Here is a 26,154-nt window from a genome sequence, read left to right on the forward strand (position 1 = left end):
TAACTATAGTGGAATTAAAATTTTAAACTTAATTTAAAAAATAAGTTTCTAATTCTAAAAAATTTTCAAATTTCTAATTACAAAAAAGAAAAATGGGGTGCTGTGTGGCTCAGTTAACTGTGCCACTGTGGATTTCGGCTCAGGTCATGATCTCAGTTTGTAAGTTAGAAACTTGATCAGATTCTGCATTGAGAGCATAGAACCTGCTTGGGATTCTCAGTCTCTCTCTCCCTGCCCCTCCCCTGCTCATGCACACACACATGCTCTCTCCCTCTCAAAATAAATGAATAAACTTTAAAAAATAAAAAGGCAAAATGTAAATAACAGCTGTGTTTTACTGAAATGCAAAGTGGCAAATAAGGCAATAAGTAGAACTCTTTAAAGCAAAAGCTTTATGAAATCTACTCATATTCTGAAAGTCATGCTATGTAGTCATGACCAAGGGACAGCTTCTGTGTGTTTCAGTTTCTTTCGGTTGCTATGAGATTATATAAGATGTCTAAAAGCACTGAATACAATGCCTGACACATGTCAGGGATCTAAAATGTTTTTAGGACAATAGGTCATATGACATTAGCAAATAAGTTGTGTGGCATTTTGGAACACACTTTTTCCATATAAACAGCGAAACAGAATTACATCTGGGAAAAGCAGATTTATGTCAATTAGTCTGGAAATCAAAATTACCACTAATAAAAATACTTCTGTGAAAAAAAGACAGTCTGCAATAGGAGTGATGACAGAACAGCAGATTATGCCAACCCCTCTGCATGTAGTCACTCACAAAATGCCAACAATTAGGGGCGCCTGGGTGGCTCAGTCAGTTAAGCACCGACTTTGGCTCAGGTCATGGTCTCATGGTTTGTGAGTTCAAGCTCCACGTCAAGCTCTGTGCTGTCAGCTCAGAGCCTGGAGCCTACTTCTGATTCTGTCTCTCTCTCTCTCTGCCCTTTCCCCGCTTGCACTCTGTCACTCTCTCTCTCAAATATAAATAAAACATTAAAAAAATAAAAATAAAATAATAAAATAAAATAAAAAATGCCAACAATTAGCCATTTGTGGGTTTGTATGTATTTTCTCTACTGTCACAAAAGTCTGCAAAATAGGATTTATTGCCTTTTTCAAAACCTTTCAAAAATAGTAACCTGTTCAATCCTAAAACTAGCAAAGCTAGAATATAAAACCAAGTCCATCTGATTCCCAAACCCATACAATTTTCAGTATGTCACATAACTACAAGTAAGGCAAAACATTTTTTACACTGAGAACAGTTGAAGAATCTATTGCACACATGTACAGAATATTCAGATATTTTTAGCTCAAGAGTTTCTATTCTGCAATTTCAGAAGCTCTTCACAGAACTGCAGTGGGGTACTACAACCCTGGAATCTATATTCTAGTATTACTCTGATTTATATTTAGTAGTCTAATAGCCAAATACCTTCTGGATTCCAGGAACAGATTTTATAATAGAATTGTACCTACAGCATGTCTTGTACTACTTACATTTCCTTCAGATGTTTTATTTCTTGAATAGTTTGAAAAGCATATTCTTGTAGTTTTTCTGGGGCAAAGCTATTGCTTATTGCTTTTTGAAATACTTCATGAAGAACTGTACCAATCAGCATTTGACGTGTGGCTGGGTTACAGCTCTATTTAAAAAAAAAAAAAAATCATATATTTTATTCCACACTATTAACACACATGATCTCATATTTATTACCAATTTTAACTACCATAGCCAAACTGCACTAGTGAGACAAATGCTAAAATATTAAATAATTTTTATTCTAGTAAGTAGAATTACAGATGACTTTCACTTTCTTCTATTCAGAACTATCCGAATTAAAGACTATGCTTTCAGGGATCATTTCTATAGTTTGTTATTAGAGAAGTTTCTCTGAACGTAAAGAATTACCCAAATTATTTTACAAGCATGTTATTTTTAAAGAAAATCAGTAATTTCCACTTTGAAAATATTAAAAATAACCTATATGAAAAGTTTCAATGTATTTTCAAATACTTAATATATTCTTTTCTAATTTCACTTTATAATCTACCGAAATAAAATGCAATAAAGCCATGGCTCATAAACTCATGTAAGTAAAAGACATTATTCAAACATAAAATTTAAATTTACAGCACAGATTTTTGACAAGTTCTCTCCACTCAAAAAGAAATAGTATTTAAAAAAAGAAAAGGGCACCTAGGTGGCTTAGTCTGTTGAGTATCTGACTTCTGCTCAAGTCATGATCTCACAGTTCGTGGGTTCAAGCCTTGCATCGGGCTCTGTGCTGACAGCTCAGAGCTGGAGCTTGCTTCAGATTCTGTGTGTGTCTCTCTTTCTTTGTACCTCCCGCGCTTATGCTCTGTCTCTGCCTCTCAAAAATAAACATTATAAGAAATTTTTAAAGAAAAAAAAAGGCATATTATTTCTCAATTAACCCTTTTCTTAGCCTAGACATTCTCCTTAAAGCTATCAAAAAACTAGATAAAGTCCACCAAAACATGCTTCAGGAATTTAAAAAATTAATTTACAGAGGGATTCTCTGTACTATTCATGCAAGTTCTTAAAAGGCTAAAAGAACTACGAAGTAAAAAGTTTCTAAAACAATTTTGGTTTTCTACATAGATATAAATTGTATAATTTTTAAAATACACTGAAAGGAAGAGGAAACTCTTAATAAAAACCCAGGTTCTTCAGTAAATGGAACTGAAACAAAGAGGGTAAGAATAGGTAGAATATAGATTAAAAAAAACTTAGGAGACCTATCAAAACATAAATCAAAGACTCTGGGGGTGCCTGGCTGCCTCAGTTGGTAAAGCATCTGACTCTTGATCTCAGGGTTGTGGGTTCGAGCCCCACACTGGGTATAGATATTACTTAAAAATAAAATCTTAAAAAAAAACCCAAAAAACCTTGTTTGAATTCTGACAAACCAACTGAAGAAAAAACTACTTTCTATTAAAGACATTACAGAGAAATAATGGGACATTATCTATCTGGGCATTATAGATAAACTGGGCATTATATTAATGAAAGGAAATACTTTTAATTTTATGGTGTATGATAAAGGTATCATATTTATATTTTTAAAAGATCCACCTTCATTTACATGCAAAATAATATAATGTTTGAGAACAGCAAAATGGGTATATGGGAAATTATTCGAATCATCTATTTATGTATGTTTGAAATTTTCCAGAATATTTTTTTATGAGAGACAGTCACATTTATTTTTAGTTTATTGGAAATCACATGAAGCCAAGTTTGGAAATTCCTAGAAGCATTAAAAAATATCATCGCTTACATTACTTTTATCATTAGAATTAATTATTTTATTAAGCACTGATCAAGATTCAAAGGATTCAGTCACCTGGACTTGAGTCCTAGCACTGCCACTTATTAGCTACAGTAACTCTCAGCAAGTCATTTAACATTTAACCTCTCTGAGCCTGATTTTCCTCATCTGTAAAATACAGCTGATTATTACCATCTACCTCACAGGAATTTGTGACGACTAAATGAAATAAGAGTATAAAAGTGCTCTGTAAACTCTAAGACCCTGCAGAAACATTAGCTGTTAATATTACTCACCCTAAAAGTTTCACTTAGGACAGCTCTTCTCATACATCGAATACTACTGGCTATGCTTGTGCCAGAAATCAGTATGTCTGGATATAGAATCAAATATCCAAAATCTTCATCTATTATCCAAGTATCAGATATGCAGTCTCCCTCCAAATGAATGATGTCCCCCGGCTCCACTGGTAAAGAGCACCTAAAAATAAAGCAAAATATACATAGTTTAGGTTCCTATATTTAAACATGTTAAGGAAGCTTCAAAAAGCAAATGAGTACTTTATCTGAAGGAATAGTATTTGTAAATTTCTGGGTCTTTCAAAATAATTTAATACTAGGATGCAGTCTTCAGAATCAACTCCTACTCATTCTACTCCTTTCTACCTTTGAAATACAACTGAGAACACTCAGGGGTCTTCCTTAAATACCAAAAAGGAAAACTGCTTAGTGTTAGCATCATTTACTGCAAAAGCTATCAAATCTTTAATAGCGTCAATACATAGCTCCACTTATGGATTAGCTTATTTCAATAATAATTCTCTCATTCTTAAGATTTCTAGCATTTCTACAGTTTCTGTAAGTCTTGAGACATGAAGACAAACCCAATGTGCTAAGAATAAAAACATACTGGGGCACCTGGGTGGCACAGTTGGTTAATGTCCAACCTTGATTTTGGTTCAATCTCATGAACCGTGAGATTGAGCCCTGATTTGGGGCTCCAGCATGGAGCCTGCTTGGGATTCTCTCTCCTCTTTCTCTGTTCTTCCCCCAAGCTAATGTGCACACACAACCCCTCTCTCTCTCTCTCTCTCTGAAAATAATGAATAAATGCTAAAAAAGAAAAAAAAAAGAACAAAATCGTATTTATCATTCTTATCTAGACAAAGAGCCTAAATAGACAAAATTAGAACTCCACTTTCTCTGAATTTCCCCTTTACCCCTCACATACCATACTTTGCTTGTGTAGAGAAACCTAGGGTTTCAGAATGTTCTTATGCTGTAATTAATTTTGCTTTTAGTGAAAATAATTACGAGTTTTAAGCTGCAATCTTAAAAAGTACTGGGAAGGGGCGCCTGGGTGGCTCAGTAGGTTAAGCGGCCGACTTCGGCTCAGGTCATGATCTCGCGGTCAGTGAGTTCAAGCCCCGTGTCAGGCTCTGTGCTGACAGCTCAGGACCTGGAGCCTGTTTCAGATTCTGTGTCTCCCTGTCTCTGACCCTCCCCCCGTTAATGCTCTGTCTCTCTCTGTCTCAAAAATAAATAAATGTTAAAAAAAAAATTTTTTTTTAAGTACTGGGAAACTTTGGAAGTAGTCATCTAATAAGGCCCTTTGTTTGGGTTTGGGTCCCGTGTCGGGCTCTGTGCTGACAGCTCCGAGCCTGGAGCCTGCTTCGGATTCTGTGTCTCCCTCTCTCTCTGCCCCTCCGCTGCTCATGCTCTGTCTCTGTCTTAAAAATAAATAAAAACATTAAAAAAAAATTAATAAGGCCCTTTGTAGTTAATTTTCTTTTTTTATGCTTATGTTTTTGGGGTTTTTTTTTTTAATGTTTATTTATTTTTGAGAGAGAAAGTGAACAAGAGAGGAGCAGAGAGACGAACCCACAAACTGTGATATCATGACCTGAGCTGAAGCCAGACGCTTAACCAACTGAGCCACCCAGGTGCCCATATGTTTATTTTTGAATGAGAGAGACAGAGCGTGAGTACTAGAGGGGCAGAGACAGTGAGAGAGAGAGTGAGTGAGAGTGAGAGAGAGAGAGAGAGAGAGAGAGAGAGAGAGACAGAATCTGAAGCAGCCTCCAGGCCGAGCTGCAGCACAGAGCCCGACATGGGGCTTGAACTCACAAGCTATGAGATCATGACCTGGGCCTAAGTTGGACACTTAACTGACTGAGCCACCCAGGTACCCCGTACTTAATTTTCAAATGACAATAAAGATCAAGTTTCAGAATAAGGGCTTTGAGATGCTGAGGTAATAAGCAAAATGTTTACATGGAATTAATTCAGGTTCATATCTGCTCCCTTAAGACTCTTAAGCCAGATCAGTGCTCAAAGTCACACAAAAATTACCAGTCATTCCTAAGGATACACAGTTCTTTATATTCTAGTGACTGAGAAGCAGTGATGATTAGGTGCTTTTCATGGTTTCCTTCTTCATTCTGTACAGTATTGACTGCTAATACCAGGTACCGGTTATCCATTCCTCGGTTCAGAACTGTTTTAGAAAAGGAAGCTTCCACTTTCTTCTGAAATCTGAAGCATACACAAACAGAACTACTGTAGCATGAAATAAGCCATCCAATTTCCTTTATCTACAAACCAGCCTTCTAGTTTTCTAGGTTTGTTTCTTCTAGAAAGCTTATCACAATGACCATTAGCTAAAATACGTAAAAATTAAGAGAGCAAGGGCATAGCAGAATTCCGATTGTAAAACTTCCCAAAAGTAATGCCATTTAAAACATGCTTGTGATACGAGTTTTTCCAAATACTGTATAGGTTCTCAGGAGCTCTGTGAAACATCCATGATTATGAGGATTAAGGATAAATTGAGAAATATCAAATAACAAATTCCTACCACTGGTGCAAACCCTCCCAAAGTACAAATAAAAGCAAATGTCTTGTACACCATCTTTTTTGTAAATGAAAGGTATTGTTAAGGAAAACCATAGTGGAGGTGGTTTGCTGAAATCCTACCTTGAGCCACAGTATTGTATCAATCTTTAGGAGCCTACTTAGAAATTATCTAGTCGTACCTACTATTTAATGAAGAAAATCTTTCTGTAAAATCTCAGTATGAATCAACTAGCGCCTACTTCCTAGAGAAAGCAAGCTTAATACCTGTCACATTAGTTCATTCATACAGTGACTCAACTCAGAAATTTCTCATTTATAATGGGCAAGTCAACTGCACAATACTTTTATCCATTGATCCTAGCCGCCTGAAAACTATGCAGGACTGCTCTAACCGCTCTAGAAAATATTAAGTCCCTCTTTAGTCCTTCCAGTTTGATTGCAGTCTTTACCAGTGACAGTACAAGAGTCCACAGTCATTACCTCTCTAATTATAATACCAAATGCCTTCCTATTACCCTCAAATTATCTTTGTCACCCAACCCTAGACTCTTACTACTTTGTGATCGCCTCATTCACCTACTCCAGGGAGCCTCAGGCTGCGAAATTCCCAAAGGTCAGTTGGGACACCTTAAGGACCTCGCAAAGGTATTGCTGATCAAAACCCAAAACGCAAAGATCCGTCAACAATAATTATCATTATTATTAATTGAAAATAATTCCACATTATGCTGGTCAAGTTGCCCTGACCATTTAGTCCAAGTTGAGGATGCAGAGTTCTCCGTGGGATAAGTTTCTCCAACTACATGAGGAGAAAAGCATCTAGCAGTTGCAATTTCCTTTTATGAAGGCTAGTTTAAGGTGACTGGCACTCCCCGAATACGGGCAGGAATGAACGGTTGAGTAAGCAGTTTTCGAGCTCTGGCCCAAGTGCGGACCCAAATAGAACCCTATGAAACAGATCCCAGCTCGGGAAACTCGTCCGGCACCCTGGGACCCGAGCGGGATCATTTTATCCCAAGCCTGGCTTCCCGGAGGCGTGGGTGCCGCCTCTCCCGCTCCTTTCTTTCAAATCTCCCGCCTTGCTCCCAAACCCTCCCTCCGCTCCGCTCACAGCTCCGCCGGCGGACCAGCCTCTTCCCCGAGACTCTTCTTCAACAGCTCCAGTTCTTCCAGCTGCAACATCCCGGGGGAAGACACTGCAAACACACGCCAGTTAAAACCAGGGAAACGGAGAACCTCAGAGAAGGAAAAGAAGCGCGAGTCCGCGAGGCGCCGCACGCATGCGCATGTCCGCCTGCCCACTGCAGTCCCAAGTGACCTGCGCGAAGCAGCCCCTCCCAGCCCGGCATGCTCCACGTGGAGAGCGGCGCTTGGGCGGAGATTTTAAGAGATCCTTGCTCCCTTGCTTATGCGTTAGGAAAATTGGGGGTGTTCTTAATCTGGCCCAGACAAATATTCTCGCATTTTCTCTAGACACGCCAACGCATGCTCAACACACACTCTTAGAACAGAAGCAATTACCCAAACCCAGGCGTCCCTTGTTAGCATGCAGAATTTTCTATTCTTTTGGGAGAAAACCTCGCCTTTTTTTTCCGGAAAATTGAGAAAATAGAAGCCATCAGGTAGGAACTTCCTCATCATACCACGACTTTCTACAAAAGTACTAATATCCGTGCTTGTCTTATATCCTCTTTCCACTTTTTCAACAGTGGACAAAGTCCACTGATCAATGAACAATCCTATTTGTACTCATTCAAGGGCCTTTTTTTCTTCAGCTACTCCGTCATTCTCTTGTATCATCAATGTGGACCTCACTAGTAGGTTCCTCCCAGACTTGTAATGTGGCCCAGTGTCTCCCACCTTTGAAAGATGTTACCTTGGGGAGCCTCGGTGGCTCCCTTGGTTGAGTGTCTGAATTTGACTAAGGTCCTGATCTTGCTGTTGGTGAGTTAGAGGCCCTGCATTGAACTCTCTGCTATCCCGGAAGAACCTGCTTTGGATCATCTGTCCCCCTTACTCTCTGCCCCTTCCCTGCTGGTTCCATCGCAAAATAAATAAACTTTAAAAAATAAATAAAACAAAACAAAATGAAATAAAAGATGTTGCCTTGATGGATTTACTCCATCTCTCTCTTGGCCATCCTGAGAGCAAAACTTTATTTTTTTATTTTTTCAGTAATCTCTATACCTAACATGGGGCTTGAAGTCACAATTTGAAAGAGTCACTGGCTCCACTGACTGACCCAGCCAAGTGCCCCTATCCTCCCATTTAAAAATAATCTTTATGGGGCAGCTGGGTAGCTCACTGGGTTAACCATCTGATTCTTGATTTGGGGTCAGGTCATGATATCATAGTTCTTGAGTTTGAGCCCTTCATGGGGCTCCCAGCTGACAGCATGGAGCCCGCTTGGGATTCTCTCTTTCTCTCCCTCTCTCTCTGCCCCTACCTTACTCTTAATTTTAAAAAATCAAAATAATCGTTATTAAAAGTTGTCTTTTATATTCGTGTTTATTCATACAAAATTATGAGAAATTTCTTGGGGGAAAAAAAGCCTTGCCTGTAATAGATACAGATTTTCTTCCTTTCTTTCTTTCTTTCTTTTTCTTTCTTTCTTTCTTTCTTTCTTTCTTTCTTTCTTTCTTTCTTTCTTTCATGTCTATTTTTGACACAGAGAGAGAGAAAGAGAGAGAGCAAGCACGTGTGGGGTAGGGGCAGAGAGAGAGAGGGAGACACAAAATCCAAAGCAGGCTCCAGGCTCTGAGCTGTCAGTACAGAGCCCCATGCAGGGCTCAAACACATGAACCATGAGATCATAACCTGAGCCAAAGTCAGAGGGTTAATAGATAGAGCCACCCAGGCGGCCCAATACATACAGATTTTCTACCTGTGACCACACTCATCTGGTTTTCCCCCAACCTCACAGGCCCTCTTCAATCTCCTGTATTGTTTCTTCATTTTCTGCCCAATCTGTAAATGTTGGAAGTCCTCAGAGTTCAGTTTCTGGACATATTTTTCTATCTACCAGTTCCCTAGGTTTTTTCAGACATTGTCGTGGCTTAATTTTATTATTTTTTTATTCTCGTGGCTTTAAATACCATCTCTATCCTGCCAATGCTCACATTCATGTGTATAGGCAAGGCTTTTCCTCTGAATTCAAAAACACAACTACTGCTTGATATCTACACTTAGCAATATGGGGGGGGGGGGTCTTTAATTATAACATGGCCAAAATGGAATTTTTATTTTCTTGACAGACCTATTATTCTTCTCAGTAATAGCACTATCGACCCAGAAGACAAGGCTAGAAACTCAGAAGTCATCCTGATTCTTTTCTGTTACTACTCACATCCAATCCATAGGCAGACACATAGATTCAACTTCTAAAACTATCTTAAATCTCTTCATTCGTTTCCATCTCCACTGTCACTACCCTATCATTGTCTCTAACCTAGAAAACTGCAACACACTGTTTTGTTCTAAGTTTATTTATTTATTTTGAGAGAGAGGGAATGCATGCATGTAAGCAGGGGAGGGGCAGAGATTTTATTTTTAAGTAATCTCTAAACCCAACGTGGTGCTGGAATTTACAACCCTGAGATCAAGAGTCACTCTGTCTTCTGACTCAGACAGCCAAGTGCCCCGGTCTCTTCTGTTCTAATGTGATTGTTTTTTGTTTTTGTTTTTATTTTTATTTTGAGAGAGAGAGAGAGAGAGTGTTTGAGTGGACGGTGTGGGGGGGGGGGGTGCAGTGGGAGAGTGAGAGAGAGAATCCCAAGCAGGCTCCACACTCAGCACGGGGCCAAAAGTGGGGCATGATCCCACAACTGTGGGACAAAGACTTGAGCCAAAATCAACAGGCACCCTTAAAGTGATTAGTTTTTATAATGAATCAATGGTGAATTTTGCTAAGTACTTTTTCTGCATCTATTGAAGGATCATGTGCATTTTCTCCTTTATTCTGTTATTATTGAAAATTACTGACTTTATTAAACAATTTGGCAATCCTAGGATAAACTCGGATGTATCTCTGGGTTTGATTTGCTAATGTGTTGACTACTTTCTTTTTATTTATTTTATTTTTAATTTTTTTAATGTGTATTTATTTTTGAGAGCAAGAGACAGAGAGTGACTGGAGAGGGACAGAGAGAGGGAAACAGAGAATCCAAAGCAGGTTCTAGGCTCCGAGCTGTCAGCACAGAGTCCAACATGGGGCTGGAACTCACAAACCACGAGATCATGACCTGAGAGGAAGTCTGACACTTAAACGACTGAGCCACCCAGGAGCCCCTATTTTCTTTTTTTAAAGTAATCTCTACACCCAACTCATGACCCTGAGATCAAGAGTCACATACTCTACTGGCTGAGTCAACCAGGTGCCCCAATTTGATTATATGTTGTTAAGGATTTTCCAATCTTTGCTTTTGAAAGATACTGGTCTATAATTTTCTTGTAACAACTTTGTCAGGTTTGGATATCAAAGTTATGCTGGCATCATAACATGAGTTGGGAAGTGTTCTTTGTCTTTTAATTTCTGAAAGTTTATAGATTCTTTCTTTCTCAGATGGTCATTAGAATTCATATCTGAGTCTGGAGTTCCTTTTTTTTTTCCTTTTTTAAAGATTTTATTTTATTTTTTAAAGTTATTTACACCCAGAATAGGGCTTGAACCCACAAACCCAAGATCAACAGTTGCACACTCCACTGACTGAGCCAGTCAGGGACCTGGAGTCTGGAGTTTCCTTCTGGAAGAATTTTTGATGAATTCAATTTTTTAAATTGGCTGTGAAGATTTTTTTCATCTATGGTAGTTTCTATGGTGTGATTTTCAAGGCATCTGTCCATTTCATCTAAATTGTTACATTCCTTGGCAAAGAGTTATTTAGGAATGCCTTGTTATCTTTTTAATATTCGTAGGATCCACGGGCGCCTGGGTGGCTCAGTCGGTTGAGTGTCTGACTTCAGCTCAGGTCACAGTTCGTGAGTTCAAGCCCCACGTCAACTTCTGAGCCATCAGCCCAGAGCCTGGAGCCTGCTTCCGATTCTGTGTCTCCCTCTCTCTCTGCCCCTCCCCCATTCATGCTGTCTCTCTCTGTCTCAAAAATAAATAAACGTTAAAAAAAATTTTTTAAAAGTATTTGTAGGATCCCTAGTGATGTCCTCTTTTTAATTCTTTTTTAAAATTTTTAATGTTTATTTTTTTTAATTTTTTTAAATGTTTATTTTTGAAGGAGAGAGAGACAGAGTGTGAGTGGGGGAGGGGCAGAGAGAGAGAGAGAGAGAGAGAGAGGGAGAGAGAGAGAGGCACAGAATCTGAAGCAGGCTCCAGGCTCTGAACTGTCAGCACAGAACCCGAAGTGGGACTCAAATGCACAAACCATGAGATCATGACCTGGGCCGAAGTTGGACACTCAACTGACTGAGCCACCCAGGTTCCCCTTCTGATTTGTTTTAACTGCAAACTTTGTGGACAAAGTAGAGTGATCTTTGTAAAAACATAATCAGACAGTTTTATTCCCCTGCTGAAAACCTTCAAGCATTTCCCATTGTATTTAGGATAAAAAACAAAATTATTACCATATCCTTTAGAGCCCTCAGTGGTCTGGCCTTTGTCTATTTCTCCAACCCCATTTGTTGCTACTCATTCACTCACAAAGTTTCATTCACAGTGGACTTTTGACAATTCCTATGCAAGCCAAGCTGTTTCCTGTTTGAGGCTATTCTCTTCACCTGAGGCCATTCTGCCCCCACAATTCTGCATAGTTATTTCCTTTTTATCCTCCATGTGTCAGCTTAAAGTATAGCATATTAAAGAAACTTTTCCCTGATGATTCTAAAGTAGCTCTCTGATCCTTACACCCAACAATTATTCTCTATAATGTGGCCTATTTACTTAATAAGCATTTTCCATAAACTATCATAATTTTATTGATTAGTTTATGTTTATTGACATGTTACAAATTTATTTGACGTTAGAGTGTCATCTAAATAGGATATTACTGGGGCGCCTGGGTGGCTCAGTCGGTTAAGCATCCAACTTCCACTCAGGTCGTGATCTCCCAGTTCATGGGTTTGAGCCCCACATTAGGCTCTGTGCTGACAGCTCAGAGCCTGGAGCCTGCTTCAGATTCTGTGTCTCCTTCTCTCTCTACCTCTCCCCCGCTTGTGCTCTCTCTCTCTCTCTCTCAAAAATAAACATAAAAACTGTTTTTAAATAGGATACTACTGTGTTGAAGTATAGCATCATGGCTAGCAGAGTAGGCTGTAGATTCACTGGCTGAATTTGAATCCTAGATCCACCACTAACTGTGTGAATTTGGGCAAGTTATTTGATCTCCCTGGGCCTCCGTTATTCCATGTGTAAAAAAGGGATATCAAATAGTACCTATCTTATAGTTGTTGTAGAGATAGAGTTAAGGCATTGAAAGCGCATAAAACAAAACCTGGAATATAGTAGGTCCTCAGGAAATATGCATGACTTATTTGTCATCAATTTCTAGGGCCTAACGGTGTCTGTTTTTCAAAGAATTGATGTGAGGAATTGTGTAGTGTTCAGTTGTTATCCAAGTATGTCAGGTATCATTGGCCCAACTCCTCAAGGCAATGCATTATTCACATAATATAGGTTTTATTATTTGCCATTCATCTTTGCTCAAATTAGCAACAAGACATTTCCTTCCTTTCTCTTTTTTTCTTCTTCCTTCCTTCCTTCCTTCCTTCGTTCCTTTCTTTCTTTCTTTCTTTCTTTCTTTCTTCAAGACAGAGACAGCATGAGCAGGGGGAAAAGCGAGAATCCCAGCACAGAGCCCAATGTGGGCCTCAGACTCATGAAACTGTGAGATCATGACCTGAGCCGAAACCAAGAGCTGGATACTTAATTGGAGGAGCAACCCAGACGCCCCAGTAACAAGACATTTCTATGAAACAAAACAAATGAATTTCTTAATTGTTCTTCCCATGGTCTAATTGTGCCTTATTTCTGCCTACTGAACATAAGGTCTCCAAAAACGGGGACTGAGCCTTCCTTTTTCCCATCAGTATACATCACTGAGCACCTATTATGGTGCCACATCCTGTGCTCCTTATAGGAAATGAAGGCATGGCTCTGCTTTGGAGAGAACCAGTTCAGGGGACACAGGTAAAAAGGTAATTACCATAAAGTGTGGTACATACTGTATTAGAAAGATACCTGGTGTTAGATGCTACTGAACATTCAAATCAGACTATGTACAGCTAACAGATCTCCCAAGGTAAGCCCCCCATTATACTGATACAATGCCTGACACACAATGGATGTTGAATACCCAAGGGGAGAATAGTGTAAGATATTAGTATATATACCCATTAAACTTTCTTTTTTAAAAGTTTTATTTATTTAATGTTTATTTATTTTTGAGAGAGAGAGCGTGAGCCAGAGAGGGGCAGAGAGAGAGAGGGAGCCAGAGGACCCGAAGCAGGTACCAGGCTCTGCACTGACAGCAAAGAGACCAATGTGGGGCTTGAATTCACGAACCTCGAGATCATGACCTGAGCCAAAGTCGGACACTTAACTGACTGAGCCACTCGGGCGCCCCTACCCATTAACCATTCTAACTCCATACCCTTGAAAACTAGGAGTGGTACCTCACTTACTGCCTAGACCAGACCACTGTCCCATTCTATAGATCAAAGGGGTATTCTCAAAAAAGGCAGTAAAAGAGTAACAATGGAAATCAAAACAGAAATAGTCAATCTTCAGTGGAAGATAACCTGGCAAGATACACTTTGGGTCATCAATCTGAAATAAATCAAATATAACTATAGTCATTATTTTAAATATTCTTGCATTCTGACTATTGGTGTTTATCATTTGTGCTTTAATAATGTGAATAGTTAAAAAAGAGAAATAATGGTCCAAATATGAATAAAATTCTGTAACATAGAATGCAAATTTTTATTTAAAAAAATATTTGCAGTCCTCTTTTATTGATAACATAACTGAGATATTTATTTCATACATTTAAATTATCTTGTGACTTGATAACAATATTTAGCTACAGTATAGCCCAGAAATGAAAATATACAAAATACTTTCAAGAACACACGTATTTCTACCTGTGGGGTACACTTACAAATCATACAAAGACACATATTTATTTTAAAATAAAGACTTTGAAAATGAAACCAGTTCATCTAATTTTTACCAAAGTATGACAAGAAATCTTTTATGCAAACAAAATTAAAATTGAAGCAGAAGTAACACTTTTTGACTTAGTTTTCTAATGTCCTAAAAATCACATCAATTAGATGGTAACTAGACTATTGTGGTGATTGTTTTGCAGTAAATACAAATATTGAATCATTACATTGTGCACCTGAAACTAATATATTGTTATATGTCAATTTTACCTCAATAAAAAAAATTATAAAGTTAGAGCAGTTAAAATAGTTTGCATTGATCAAAAAAAATCACATCAATTCTACAAATTGCTATGTCTGAGGACAGAACTGTATTTGTTCCCTTTCCACTTCTGTCATGCTTACAGTAAAAGATAGAAAGTACTCTAAACACAATAAATGGAATTCTTATATTTTAAACCATTTTAATATAAAGGATAGCAAATCAAATCAGTTTTATGTTTCTACTTAAGTTTATATTGCACTAAAATTATTTTACATGGAAGAACTAGTTGATGTATCATGACAAAATACCTTAGAAACATTCTTTGACATTCACATCTATATTAATAGATATTTCACAGTTCACTTAAATAAGTTTTCTAGTATATACCAAATCATCTAACAAAAACAAATCTATAATGCTAATCTGTTTTGAGAGCAAAGATATTCAGTATTTATTATTACTGCCTTTGGGAAATATATTGACTTTTAAAAACAAATTTAAGTCAGTCATAGTACCTAGTAATAACATTTGAGCAACACCTGAAAATTCTTCATTTATTGTTGAGCTTCTACAAGGCTAATTTTTAAATACAGCTTTTATTTTATTTAAAAACAAAGAGAAAAAGTGTCAGTCCTTTTATGCAGTGGAGCAGAATTATGAGAAGAGAGATACTAAGAATAATGTTCAATGCTGGCTTCTAAACTACTTCCCTCCCACCCCCCCCCCCCCCCCCCCGCTGCCCCAGTAATCTCTACACCTAACATGGGGTTGGAATTTATGACTCCGAGATTAAGAGTCTTAATCTCAGCTTTTCTGGCTGAGCCAGCCAGGTGCCCCCTAAGCTACATTTCATAAACATAAAAATTCAGTTCTCATCATTCTGCTGCAATATAACCAAGCCTGTTTATTACATTAATAATAATAACCGATGTTAGAGTCTTTGAAAATCATGATTATACTTAAAGCTTGGAATTAAAGCATGATAAAGCCTAATGGCAACCTCTTGAATCCCATTTTAAGTTAGTGCTACTCCCAAAAAACATTTTAAAACAGTTTCAAATAACCTAACTGATTAGCCAGCATCAGCTTAGGAATTTTTTTCAATGTTCTCAGTTATAACTTTTGGCATCAAAAAGCACAGTAAGCACTTTTGATTTGTTATGAATAAAAAAATCAAGTACTAAAATACCAGTGGTTCCTGTGACTAGGGAAATAGCCCCCTTCAAGTAATGTTCCCCTCAAAATTAAAAGAACATTTATGTCTCCCTGTGAGAGTTTACTCAGGAAAAGAAATCACGATTTTCTTCAGTTGAGGTGAAAAAACTGCTTCATAAGTTCGTATGTTGTAAAAGCCACTGCTTGAGAGGGAATACAGCGAATGTAATTAAGAGATAAGCCACGATATAATCCTCTTCGAATTCCATGGTGTCCATAGACGTACTTCATAGTCTCCCACATGGTACTGAAAGACAATAGTTAAATGATGACACCTTTATGCCCACTGATGAGATATTTTCAGGATCCATAATAGCATTTTTAAAAGAAGTCAAAATGTCAAGGGCACCTGGGTGGCTCAGTCAGTTGAACATCTGACTTTAGCTCAAGTTATGATCTCACAGGTTCGTGACTAAGATCCCCACATAGCTCTCTGTGCTGACAGTGAGGAGCTGCTTGGGATTCTCTCTCTCTCCTTCTCTCTCTGCCCCTCCTCTACTCACCAGATCTTCTGTCTCCCTCTCAGCCCCTCCCACACACCCTCTTTCCCTTTCCTTCAAAAATAAATAAACATTTAAAAATAAAAAAGCCAAAATGTCATCTTGAATAGCTTTTGGAAAGCAAGTGTTAAAACAAGGTGAAAATGCACCATAAAACAGCAATTCATTCCAAACAAGTACAAGCATTATACACAGAATTGCCGGCTCATTAATACAATTTACTTTGTTTGGACTATGTAAAATTTACTGGCAACACTATATCATAAAAATATTTGAAATATTTATGTATTCTTTTTGAGGAATGTATGCTCAGTTGCCCATCAAGCTTCCATTTCAACTCAAGTTTTATACTACAACTAGCAGATGGTTATAGAACTAATGGTTAAAGGACTATCAGATATAGGCAATAAAGACTTTCTAGTTTCAGTGTTCCTTCCTTTCAAACCAACATTTTGGCTTTTGCCTTTCTCTTTTGATAGGCAATCTGGACTAAAATCTTCAAAAAACCTTTTAGGCAATTCAAAGGCAATTCAAAGTCCTGAGCAAATGTTCTGCTCTTCCCCTGAGGAACAACACACCACCCAGAAAACAGAATGATTCTAAATCTCTACAAATTCTAGAAAACTCTAGAGCTGTGCTGGGTAATGATGGTAGCCACTAGCCATACATGGTTAGTGAGCACTTAAAATGTGGCAAGTCCAAATTGAAATGTGCTGTCAGTATTAAATACACCCTGGATTTCAAACACTTAGTTTCTTTATTTTTTTAATGTTTTTAAATGTTTATTTGTTTTTGAGAGAGAGAGAGAGAGAGAGAGAGAGCGAGCCAAGAAGGGGCAGCAAGAAAGAAGGAGACACAGAATCTGAAGCAGCCTCCAGGCTCTAGCTGTCAGCACGGAGCCGGATGTGGGGCTTGAACCCACGAACCGTGAGGTCATGACTTGAGCCAAAGTCTGGGCTTAACTGACTGAGCCACCCAGGTGCCCCTCAAACACTTAGTATTAAAAAAAGGATGCAAAGTCTTGAGATGTTGAAGTGATAATATTTTTGACATATTAGGTTAAATTAAAATATTTAACTTTTTTTTAAGTTTATTTATTTAAGTAATCTCTACACCCAACATGGGGCTCGGACTCACAACCCCAAAATCAAGAGTTGCATGCTCCTCACAATGAGCCAGCCGGGTGCCCCTAAATTAAAATATTTTAAAACAGTAATCTGGTTTTTTATACTTTTTTTTTAATGTGGCTACCAGAAAATTTTAAATTATATAAGTGGCTCACATTATATTTCTATTTAACCAAGCTGCTCTAAAGTGATTTTTTAATTTTTTTTTTTTTTTTTGAGAGAGAATGAGAAAGAATGCGCACGAGCACATGTGCAAGTGAGTGAGGGTGGGACAGAGACAGAGAGAGAGAGAGAATCCCAAGTGGGCTCAGAGCTGTCAGTGCAGAGTCTGACTCAGAGCTCAGTCTCCCAAACCATGAAATCATGACCTGAGCCAAAATCAAGAGTCTGACACTTGACCAACTGAGCCACCCAGGTGCCCTAATGTGAATTTTTAACAAACTTTTAAATAATCTCTACACCCAACATGAGGCTCAAATTCAGAACCTCAAGATCAAGAGTTGCACACTCTTCCAACTGAGCCAGCCAGGTGCCCCTAAGGTGAAATTTTTAATAGGGATTGGGACTTGGGGTGCCTGGGTAGTTCAGTCAGGTAAGCGTTGGACTTCAGCTCAGGTCATTATCTCACGGTTCGTGAGTTCAAGCCCCGCGTCAGGCTCTGTGCTGACAGCTTGGAGCCTGGAGCCTGCTTCGGATTCTGTGTCCCCCTCTCTCTCTGCCCCACCCCTGCTTGTGCTCTGTCTCTCTGTCTTTCAAAAATGAATAAACATTGGGGCGCCTGGGTGGCTCAGTTGGTTAAGCATCCGACTTCGGCTCAGGTCACGATCTCACGGTCCGTGAGTTCAAGCCCCACGTCCGGCTCTGGGCTGATGGCTCGGAGCCTGGAGCCTGCTTCCGATTCTGTGTCTCCCTCTCTCTCTGCCCCTCCCCTGTTCATGCTCTGTCTCTCTCTGTCTCAAAAATAAATAAACGTTAAAAAAAATTAAAAAAGAATGAATAAACATTAAATATATATATATAGATTGAAGTGATAATATATATATGGATTGGGACTAGATTGAAAGTTTGTAAATTTACCAAAGGATACTATGGAAGATCTGAACTACTGGTAAGACCACAGTCCTATCTCTGTACCTACTTTAAACATTACATTTCCTAAAGAAAATGAACAATGACAAATGGAAAACTTACAGGCACTTTTCAAATTCTGGAAGAACAGTTCCTAATTGCATTCGCCGACGAGTTACATCAAATGGGTAGCTAAAAGAAGAAAAAGGCAGAAGGATATAAAAATGATTTCTAGCATTCTACTCAACAATTATTGAATACAAAGTCCTACATGTTATTTCCCTAGGAAATAATGTGTTCTTATACCTTTATTGTTTTGTCTAATTTAGGAGTCAGGACATAAGCACATGAATACAATCAAACAGCAATAAAGAGGTCTTGCCTTTGCTTATGTGGTTCTATTGGGTTAGATGATTCTCTCTCATCACCACAATATAGAGTTCATTCCTCAAGGCCAAATTCAGTGCCACTTTCTGAAGAAACAAACTGGGTATTTTTCATTGTTGGAACCCTAGGACAGGGTTTCTCAACTTTGGCACTATTGACATTTTAGGTTAGATAATTCTTAATTGTGAGGATCTATCCTATTCAATGTAGGATGTTTAAGCACATCCCTGGCCTCTACCCACTCCATGCCAATAGCATAACCCCAGCTGTGACAGCCAAAATTGTCTCCAGATATTAATAAATGTCCACTGGAGGCAAAATCACCTCTAGTTAAGAGCCACTACTCTAAAAATATTCAGCAAGCCCCCTTGTATACAGTAGACCAACAAAAAATTTTCCTTAAAGGCAAAAATTAACAATACAGATACTGCATTTAGAGAACAAAGAAAATTCTGTTAAAAAAAAAAATTTGCCCGAGGGGCACCTGGGTGTCTCAGTTGGTTGAAAGTCCAATTCTTGGTTTCAGCTCAGGTCATGATCTCACAGTTCGTGAGCCTGAGCCCCACATTGAGCTCTGTGCTGACAGTGTGGGGCCTGCTTGGGATTCTCTCTCTCTGCCCCTCCCCTGCTCATGCTCTGTTTCTCTCTCAAATTAGGTACACTTAACTAAAATAAAATAAAATAAATAAAATAAAATAAAATAAAATGCCTGAAATGAAATATACAAAAGGTATCTCTCTTAAGAGTGGGACCCCAGGTGATTTTTTTAAATTACTTTTATTTTGCTAATATTGACTACTTGTCAATGTAGTTAAACAATTTATGTAATTTATCTCATTCCATCTTCATAATTGCATGAAATAGGTATTGTTATCCCAACATTAAGAAAATTGAGTCTTACATTCTCAAGTGTCACAAAGCTGCTTTTTACTTTCCTATTCAAAGATCTCCATGGTACCTGATATATACTTAAGTGATATGACAAAAATAATGATATACTTGTATAATTATATATATACACATATATATATATTTTGTGTGTGTGTGCAAAAAGGTGATTTTATCAAAGCATGGGGACAGGACCCGTGGGCAGGAAGAGCTGCCTATATTTATATTCATAATGAAATGTTATAATTAAAAAAACATGTGGGGCTCCTGGGGGGCTCAGTCAGTTGAGTGTCCAACTTCGGCTCAGGTCAGGATCTCATGGTTTGTGAGTTCGAGCCCTGTGTCAGGCTCTGTGCTGACAACTCGGAGCCTGGAGCCTGCTTAGGATTCTGTCTCCTTCTCTCTCTGCCCCTCCCCCATTTGTGCTCTGTCTCTCTCTGCCTCTCAGTAAAAAAAATTTTTTTAATAATTAAAAAACATGTTTTTTTTAACCAAACAGCTTAAGAAATAGCATTACCAATAATTGAAGTTCTGTATGCATTTCAATAGCATCTCCAGGAATTATTTTTTAATGGGGTAGTGAGAAGAAGAAATTTTATGGGAATCAAGGGAACAAAAACCTCAGTCTGAAGGATTCAGTTTCCAAGCCGGAAAAGACGTATGTGAGTAGAAGGAATTGGTTAGTAGAAGGGAGAGAATGTAAGAAGACAAGGTACAAGGATTAGAATACGGGAAAGAACAATGGGAAAGAAAGAAAATAGCATTCTAGGCAATGTTCTACAGTAACAAACAGTAAGACATAGTGAGTATTTGGATACGTACAATGTGAAAATGGTTTCAAGGTATTATTAGGGCTAGAAGATTAATGGTTATCAATAACAAATAAGAAAGCTGGGAGCTGAGGATTGTCACCAAGAGGAAAAAAGGAATTAATATCTGAACTATGGAGTTTGCACTGATGGCAGAAGTCTAAGCAGAAATAGCTAAGAGCTTGCTATACAGAAGTAATGGAGAGGAAGTAATGGAGAATTAAATAAAATTTGTTATCTGTGCAGAGGTGACCACTGAAACCATAAAGATAGATGAGCTATTCTACACATTTATGGGAAGAGCATAGGACTAAAGCCAGGCTGCGCCTTAAAATATCAGCATGGATAGGAAGAAAGAGGAAGATATGAATCAGTAAGATACTTGAAAAGGTGGGGGTGGGTGGGTTGGGAAGGCAGATGGCCAAGGAGAGGTACTGTTACAAAACTGAAGGAACGAGGGGCGCCTTGGGTGGCTCAGTCGGTTGAGTGTCCGACTTGGGCTCAGGTCATGATCTCGCGGTCTGTGAGTTCAAGCCCTGCGTCCGGCTCTGTGCTGACAGCTCAGAGCCTGCAGTCGGCTTCAGATTCTGTGTCTCCCTAGCTCTCTGCCCCTCCCCCACTCGCACTCTGTTTCTCTCTCAAAAATAAACATTAAAAAAAATTTACAAAAACGAAGGAACTAGAACAATTGGAAGGAAGCAAAAGAACTAAGAGGGAGCCTTTGGATCTGGTAAGAGTCAATGGGTATAGAATACAGTTTAAGAAAAGAAATGAGAAAGAAACGATTTTAAGGATCTAGATTGGAAGTGAGTAGTAGTAAAGAAAAAGGTAGGAGCAAGAAGAGAATCAAAATAACTAGAGGTGATCATGTTTCTACAAATGAGCAAGGTTCCACAGCCAGATTGCCAAAAGTAAACCACCACCTTTTTTTCTTTACCTTCAACCTAGTATGATCTGCTTCCACACACAAGTATACGGAATCTGCTTTCACACAAGTAATCCTTGACTGTAAAATCCAATGAACACCTTACTTTTCAGTACTTATATTACTTTGATTTTTCTTTTCCATTGGATACTCTTTTTCGTCTTTGTGACAATACTACATCCTGTTTTTCAGGATACTCCTCAGTCACAGAAAGCTTTTCTTCTTCTTCCTGAAAAATTCCTGCTTCTTAGTGTTCCAGCCTCTTTTTATCTCATCTACACAATCTCTCTTGGACTAGGGAAATCCTTTGAAGCTACTTTTTCAATTACAATACAGCAATCCCTTTATCTATATTCAGCAAATGTCCCAAAACCTACTACATTGTCTGACACAAAGGAGGTCTTCAAGATTTAATGCAAGAGAAGTGACTGGGTCGCTCAGTCAGTTGGGTATCTGACTTCGGCTCAGGTCATGAACTCAGGGTTCATGAGTTCGAACTGCATCAGGCTCTCTGCTGACAGCCCAGAGCCCACTTTGGATCTTCTGTCATTTTCTCTCTCTGCCTCTCCCCCACTCGTTCCCTCTCTCTCTCTCTCTCTCTCCCTCTCTCTCTCTCTCTTCTCTCTCTCTCTCTCACAAAAATAAATAAACATTAAATATATATATATACATAAGAGGGAGCAGGGATGGGCTAAATGGGTAAGGGGCATTAAACAATCTACTCCTGAAATCATTGCTTCACTATATGCTAACTAATTTGGATGTAAATTTTAAAAAATAAAAAATAAAGTTAAAAAAGAAAAAGAAGACCTACAAAGTGGTAAATATACATATATATATAATAAAAAATAAAATGAATAATGCTGAAAATCAATATTGAAAAACTGCAATTTGATTGGATTAAGTTAATGAAGAAACTTACGATATTGTTTGTGCTATTGCTCCAGCAACACCACCACAAAGTAAGTTTATGTGGGTTTTCAAAACTAAGACATTAGGATTGTCTGATGAAGGTCTGCCAAGAAGGGTAGGGGCATGGGAAAGCCCAACACTCTTTAAGGTACCAAAAGTAAAAAATGAAACACCTGAAAAACAAAACATAAATTCACCATGATGCTTAAGATTACATGAACCATGAAAAGATACCATTCTTTATAATAACCAATTAACTCAAAGAACAAACTATACATTTCCTGATTTCTGAAAGAAAAAGGCTTAATTAATGTTTATAAGTAACCTAAAGATAACAAGATACCTATAACAATTATCGCTATGGTTTTCATACACTTATACTTCAATTTACTGAATAAAGGCAGTAGTTGGGTATAAATGCCAACTTCTATATTAATAGGATTAAGTAGTTTTCCAAGGTTTCACATCAGTAAAAGTTAAATTCATGATTAATAATTACAAGTAAATACTACAACTTAAATTCACAATAACAATGATGGTGATAAGATACAAACAAAACATTCAGAAGTGACAAAAAATTGTTATTTTAACTCAGTGCCTAATTTTGTCTCCAAGGAAGAGTGGTAACCATGAGATAAATGTTCATATTGAATCACAAAACACATGAAATCTAATAAATATTAAATTATCAATAATATGCACTTAGTGCTTGCTGAACATTTATGATTGCATAATAGACCCATTAAAGTCTTACATTAACAAAATCAAGAATAGAATTCAAGCAATCCTATCAACTAAGCATTATTCAAGATACCTTGATATCTACTAAATTTTAAAATATATTTAAAATATACTTGATGCTTAATAAGAAATAAGCACTAACAAAAATTTAGTCTAGGAGAATACCTCAATATATGCATTTTTTCCTTATACAAAATTCTTATAACTTTATAGTATTTTGAAATGACAGTATACAATTTTAGAATATTCATACACTTTTATATATTCATACACTAAAGACTGAATCTAAAATCTGAAAAAGTTCACAATGGTGAAATTCATAGCAAATTAAATGTAAGTTAAAAAAATTAGAAATACCTAAATAATGTGGAATAGTATTCAGTGAAAATATGACACAACTAATAAAATGATGTTTGTGAAGAGTACAGATATGTGAAAAATGTTTGGGAAATGGGGAAAAATTAAGAAACAAAATTATATATATACTATAGGTTAAAATATATTTTAAAAACAAAAAACTTAGAAAGAGAGGAAAATAAGACCAAAAAATTAAAGAGGTCTTCTTCCAGCATAATGGCAATCTAGGTATTCTGAATGACTTTGTCATTGCTACAGGTCTTGCAAAAAGAATGAGAAAGTCTCCAAGAACCCCAGCACCACCACCTTCTAAAAATAGAAGCTGGAGCTCATTTGGGAGTTGCGGGCCCATGAAAGAAGTGAAGTGACTTTTCATATTGATGCCAATAGCAGCAAAGCTATTGAGATGCATCTTGCTATTGGGTCTACAGAAGATGGAATCACTGGGTCTGAAACTCAGAGATTCAGATCAAGTAATGGGTTCATAATTAAAGACCACCAACATAGGAGGAGGCAAATAAATTTATACATTTATAATAGAGCAGGTAAGAGTTAGGCAAAATAAGGGAACAAGGAAAAAATATTTTAAAACATAAAAAAGAAAAGCCTCGGGTGGAAATCAAATAGCAAGGTACAGAAACAAGTACAAATGTATCAATAATCACAATAACTATCAGGTGAACTAATTGGCAACTAAAGATTTTACAGACCAGATTTTTAACAATATCCAGTTATATAATGGTTTCAAAAGAAATACCTAAAGCATAAAGATATGAGAAAGTAAAAAATAAAAGGATGAAAAAAGATATACTAGGCAAATATTAACTTGGATCTGTCCAAAAGCTAATTATGAGTTAAGGGGAGGGGGCAGGGATTTGAACAATGATAATATACTAGATGATATTAAGAAACTTTTCTATGGGCACCTGGGTGACTCAGTTGGTTAAGTGTCCAACTCTTGGTTTTGGCTCAGGTCATGATCTCACGGTCCATGAGCTTGAGCCCCACATCAGGGCTCTGTGCTGACAAGCAGAGCCTGCTTGGGATTCTCTCTCTCCCTCTCTCTCTCTCTGCCCCTCCACTCACGCTCTCTCTCTCAAAGTAAATAAATAAACTTAAAAAATATGTTTAAAGTTCATAATAGTGTGTGGTTATGCTTTTTAAAAAAGCATAGACAGGCACCTGGGTGGCTCAATTGGTTAGGTGTCCCACTTTGGCTCAGGTCATGATCTCACAGTTAGTGGATTCGAGCACCACATCTGGCTCTGTGTTGACAGCCTGGAGCCTGCTTCAGATTGTTTCTCCCTCTCTCTCTCTGCCCCTTCCCCACTCGTGCTCTGTCTCTCTCTCAAAAATAAATAAAACATTTAAAAAATAAAATAAAAAAATTAAAAAGCATAGAGAGCTGAATACTGAGATACTGTGGAGTTACTTTAAAACAATTTGGAATGAGGGGCGCCTGGGTGGCTCAGTCGGTTAACCGTCCAACTTTAACTCAGGTCACGATCTCGCGGTCCGTCAGTTCGAGCTCCCGTCGGGCTCTGGACTGATGGCTCAGAGCCTGGAGCCTGGTTCAGATTCTGTGTCTCCCTCTCTCTCTTTGCCCCTCCCCCATTCATGCTCTGTCTCTCTCTGTCTCAAAAATAAATAAACGTTAAAAAAAATTTTAAAAAAACCAAAACAATTCGGAATGAGAGTGGAGGGAGTATTTAAGGGTACAGATGAAACAAGATTGGTCCTGAGTTGATAACTTTTGAAGATAGGTCATAGGTGCATGGTGGCTCATTATACTATTGTCTACTTTTGTATACATTTCAAAATTTCCAAATTTTAAGAAAAAACAATTAATAAAATAATAAACTCATGGGATGCAGCTGAAGCATGATGGCGGGGCGGGGGGGGTGGGTAGGAAGCCCACATTAGGAATAAAAAAACCCAAAGGTTGAAAATGAAACAGGTAAGCATCCAACTGAAGAATAAACATGACGAAAAAGGAGATAATTAAGAAATGAACAAGAATCACTGAAAGGTAAAATAAAGGTAGACTAGAGAAAAACACAAGCCAAAATTGATTCTTTGCAAAATCAAATAACTGATCAAAAAAAAAAGTGAAAAAAGGAGCATGGCAATAGAGTAGATGTCAAAATGATATGAAGAAATAAGGGAAATCTTTTGCTAAAAAATTGAAAATTAATCCAAAAAGGTCAAATTCAAAATAGTAAAGAAAGGCATGAATTACCAAAAATGGTTCACAAAAGATAAAAAATCTGAATGGTCCTACAACCATTTAAGAAGTTAAACCAGTATTAAAAAAATCACCCACAAAGAAAACTTTCAAGAAACAGATAATTCTAATCATCTTATAGAGATGGAAGATGAGGAAATACTCTACAACTCATTTATGAGACTTATATAACCTTGATACCCAAACCACACTCCTCTCTTTTTTTTTAATGTTTATTTTTGAGAGAGAGAGAAACAACGTGCCAGCAGGGGAGGGGCAGAGAAAGGGAAACACAGAATTCGAAGCAGGCTCCAGGTTCCGAGCTGTCAGCACTTAGGCCAAAGCTGGAACTCATGAACGGGGAGATCATGATCTGAGCCGAAGTCAGATGCTTAACCAACTGAACCACCCAGGTGCCCCTAGATGTATAACTTCTAAAGACAATTAGCAAACTTAATCCAACA

At 37.8% G+C, this 26,154-nt stretch overlaps 2 protein-coding genes and 1 pseudogene across 5 annotated transcripts in view; 1 reads left to right on the forward strand and 2 right to left on the reverse strand.

The window, feature by feature from the left end:
* The window catches only part of DNA2 (DNA replication helicase/nuclease 2), a 52,435-nt gene extending 44,934 nt beyond the window's left edge, over nucleotides 1-7,501 (reverse strand). The window contains exons 1-4 of one of the 4 annotated variants that reach the window (XM_053207171.1): nucleotides 7,269-7,501; nucleotides 5,654-5,836; nucleotides 3,599-3,782; nucleotides 1,507-1,652 (exon numbers count right to left, since the gene is read on the reverse strand). In XM_053207171.1, the coding sequence (XP_053063146.1) occupies nucleotides 1,507-1,652; nucleotides 3,599-3,782; nucleotides 5,654-5,836; nucleotides 7,269-7,339 (584 nt within the window). In that variant the 5' untranslated portion in view covers nucleotides 7,340-7,501. Of the gene's footprint in view, nucleotides 1-1,506; nucleotides 1,653-3,598; nucleotides 3,783-5,653; nucleotides 5,837-7,268 lie in introns of those variants that run through there. The other 3 variants (XM_053207172.1, XM_053207173.1, XM_053207174.1) reach the window with 3 other exon arrangements.
* Nucleotides 1,849-1,926, forward strand: LOC113600413 (uncharacterized; annotated as a pseudogene).
* A 6,562-nt stretch (nucleotides 7,502-14,063) lies between the features above and the next one.
* Nucleotides 14,064-26,154, reverse strand: part of SLC25A16 (solute carrier family 25 member 16) — a 47,859-nt gene continuing 35,768 nt past the window's right edge. The window contains exons 7-9 of the mRNA XM_027062144.2: nucleotides 22,379-22,541; nucleotides 18,571-18,639; nucleotides 14,064-16,027 (exon numbers count right to left, since the gene is read on the reverse strand). Coding sequence (XP_026917945.1) covers nucleotides 15,922-16,027; nucleotides 18,571-18,639; nucleotides 22,379-22,541 — 338 coding nt within the window. The 3' untranslated portion in view covers nucleotides 14,064-15,921. The remainder of the gene's footprint in view (nucleotides 16,028-18,570; nucleotides 18,640-22,378; nucleotides 22,542-26,154) is intronic.

The sequence above is a fragment of the Acinonyx jubatus genome, chromosome D2 (genome assembly GCF_027475565.1).
Source record: "Acinonyx jubatus isolate Ajub_Pintada_27869175 chromosome D2, VMU_Ajub_asm_v1.0, whole genome shotgun sequence".
Classification (NCBI taxonomy): domain Eukaryota; kingdom Metazoa; phylum Chordata; class Mammalia; order Carnivora; family Felidae; genus Acinonyx; species Acinonyx jubatus.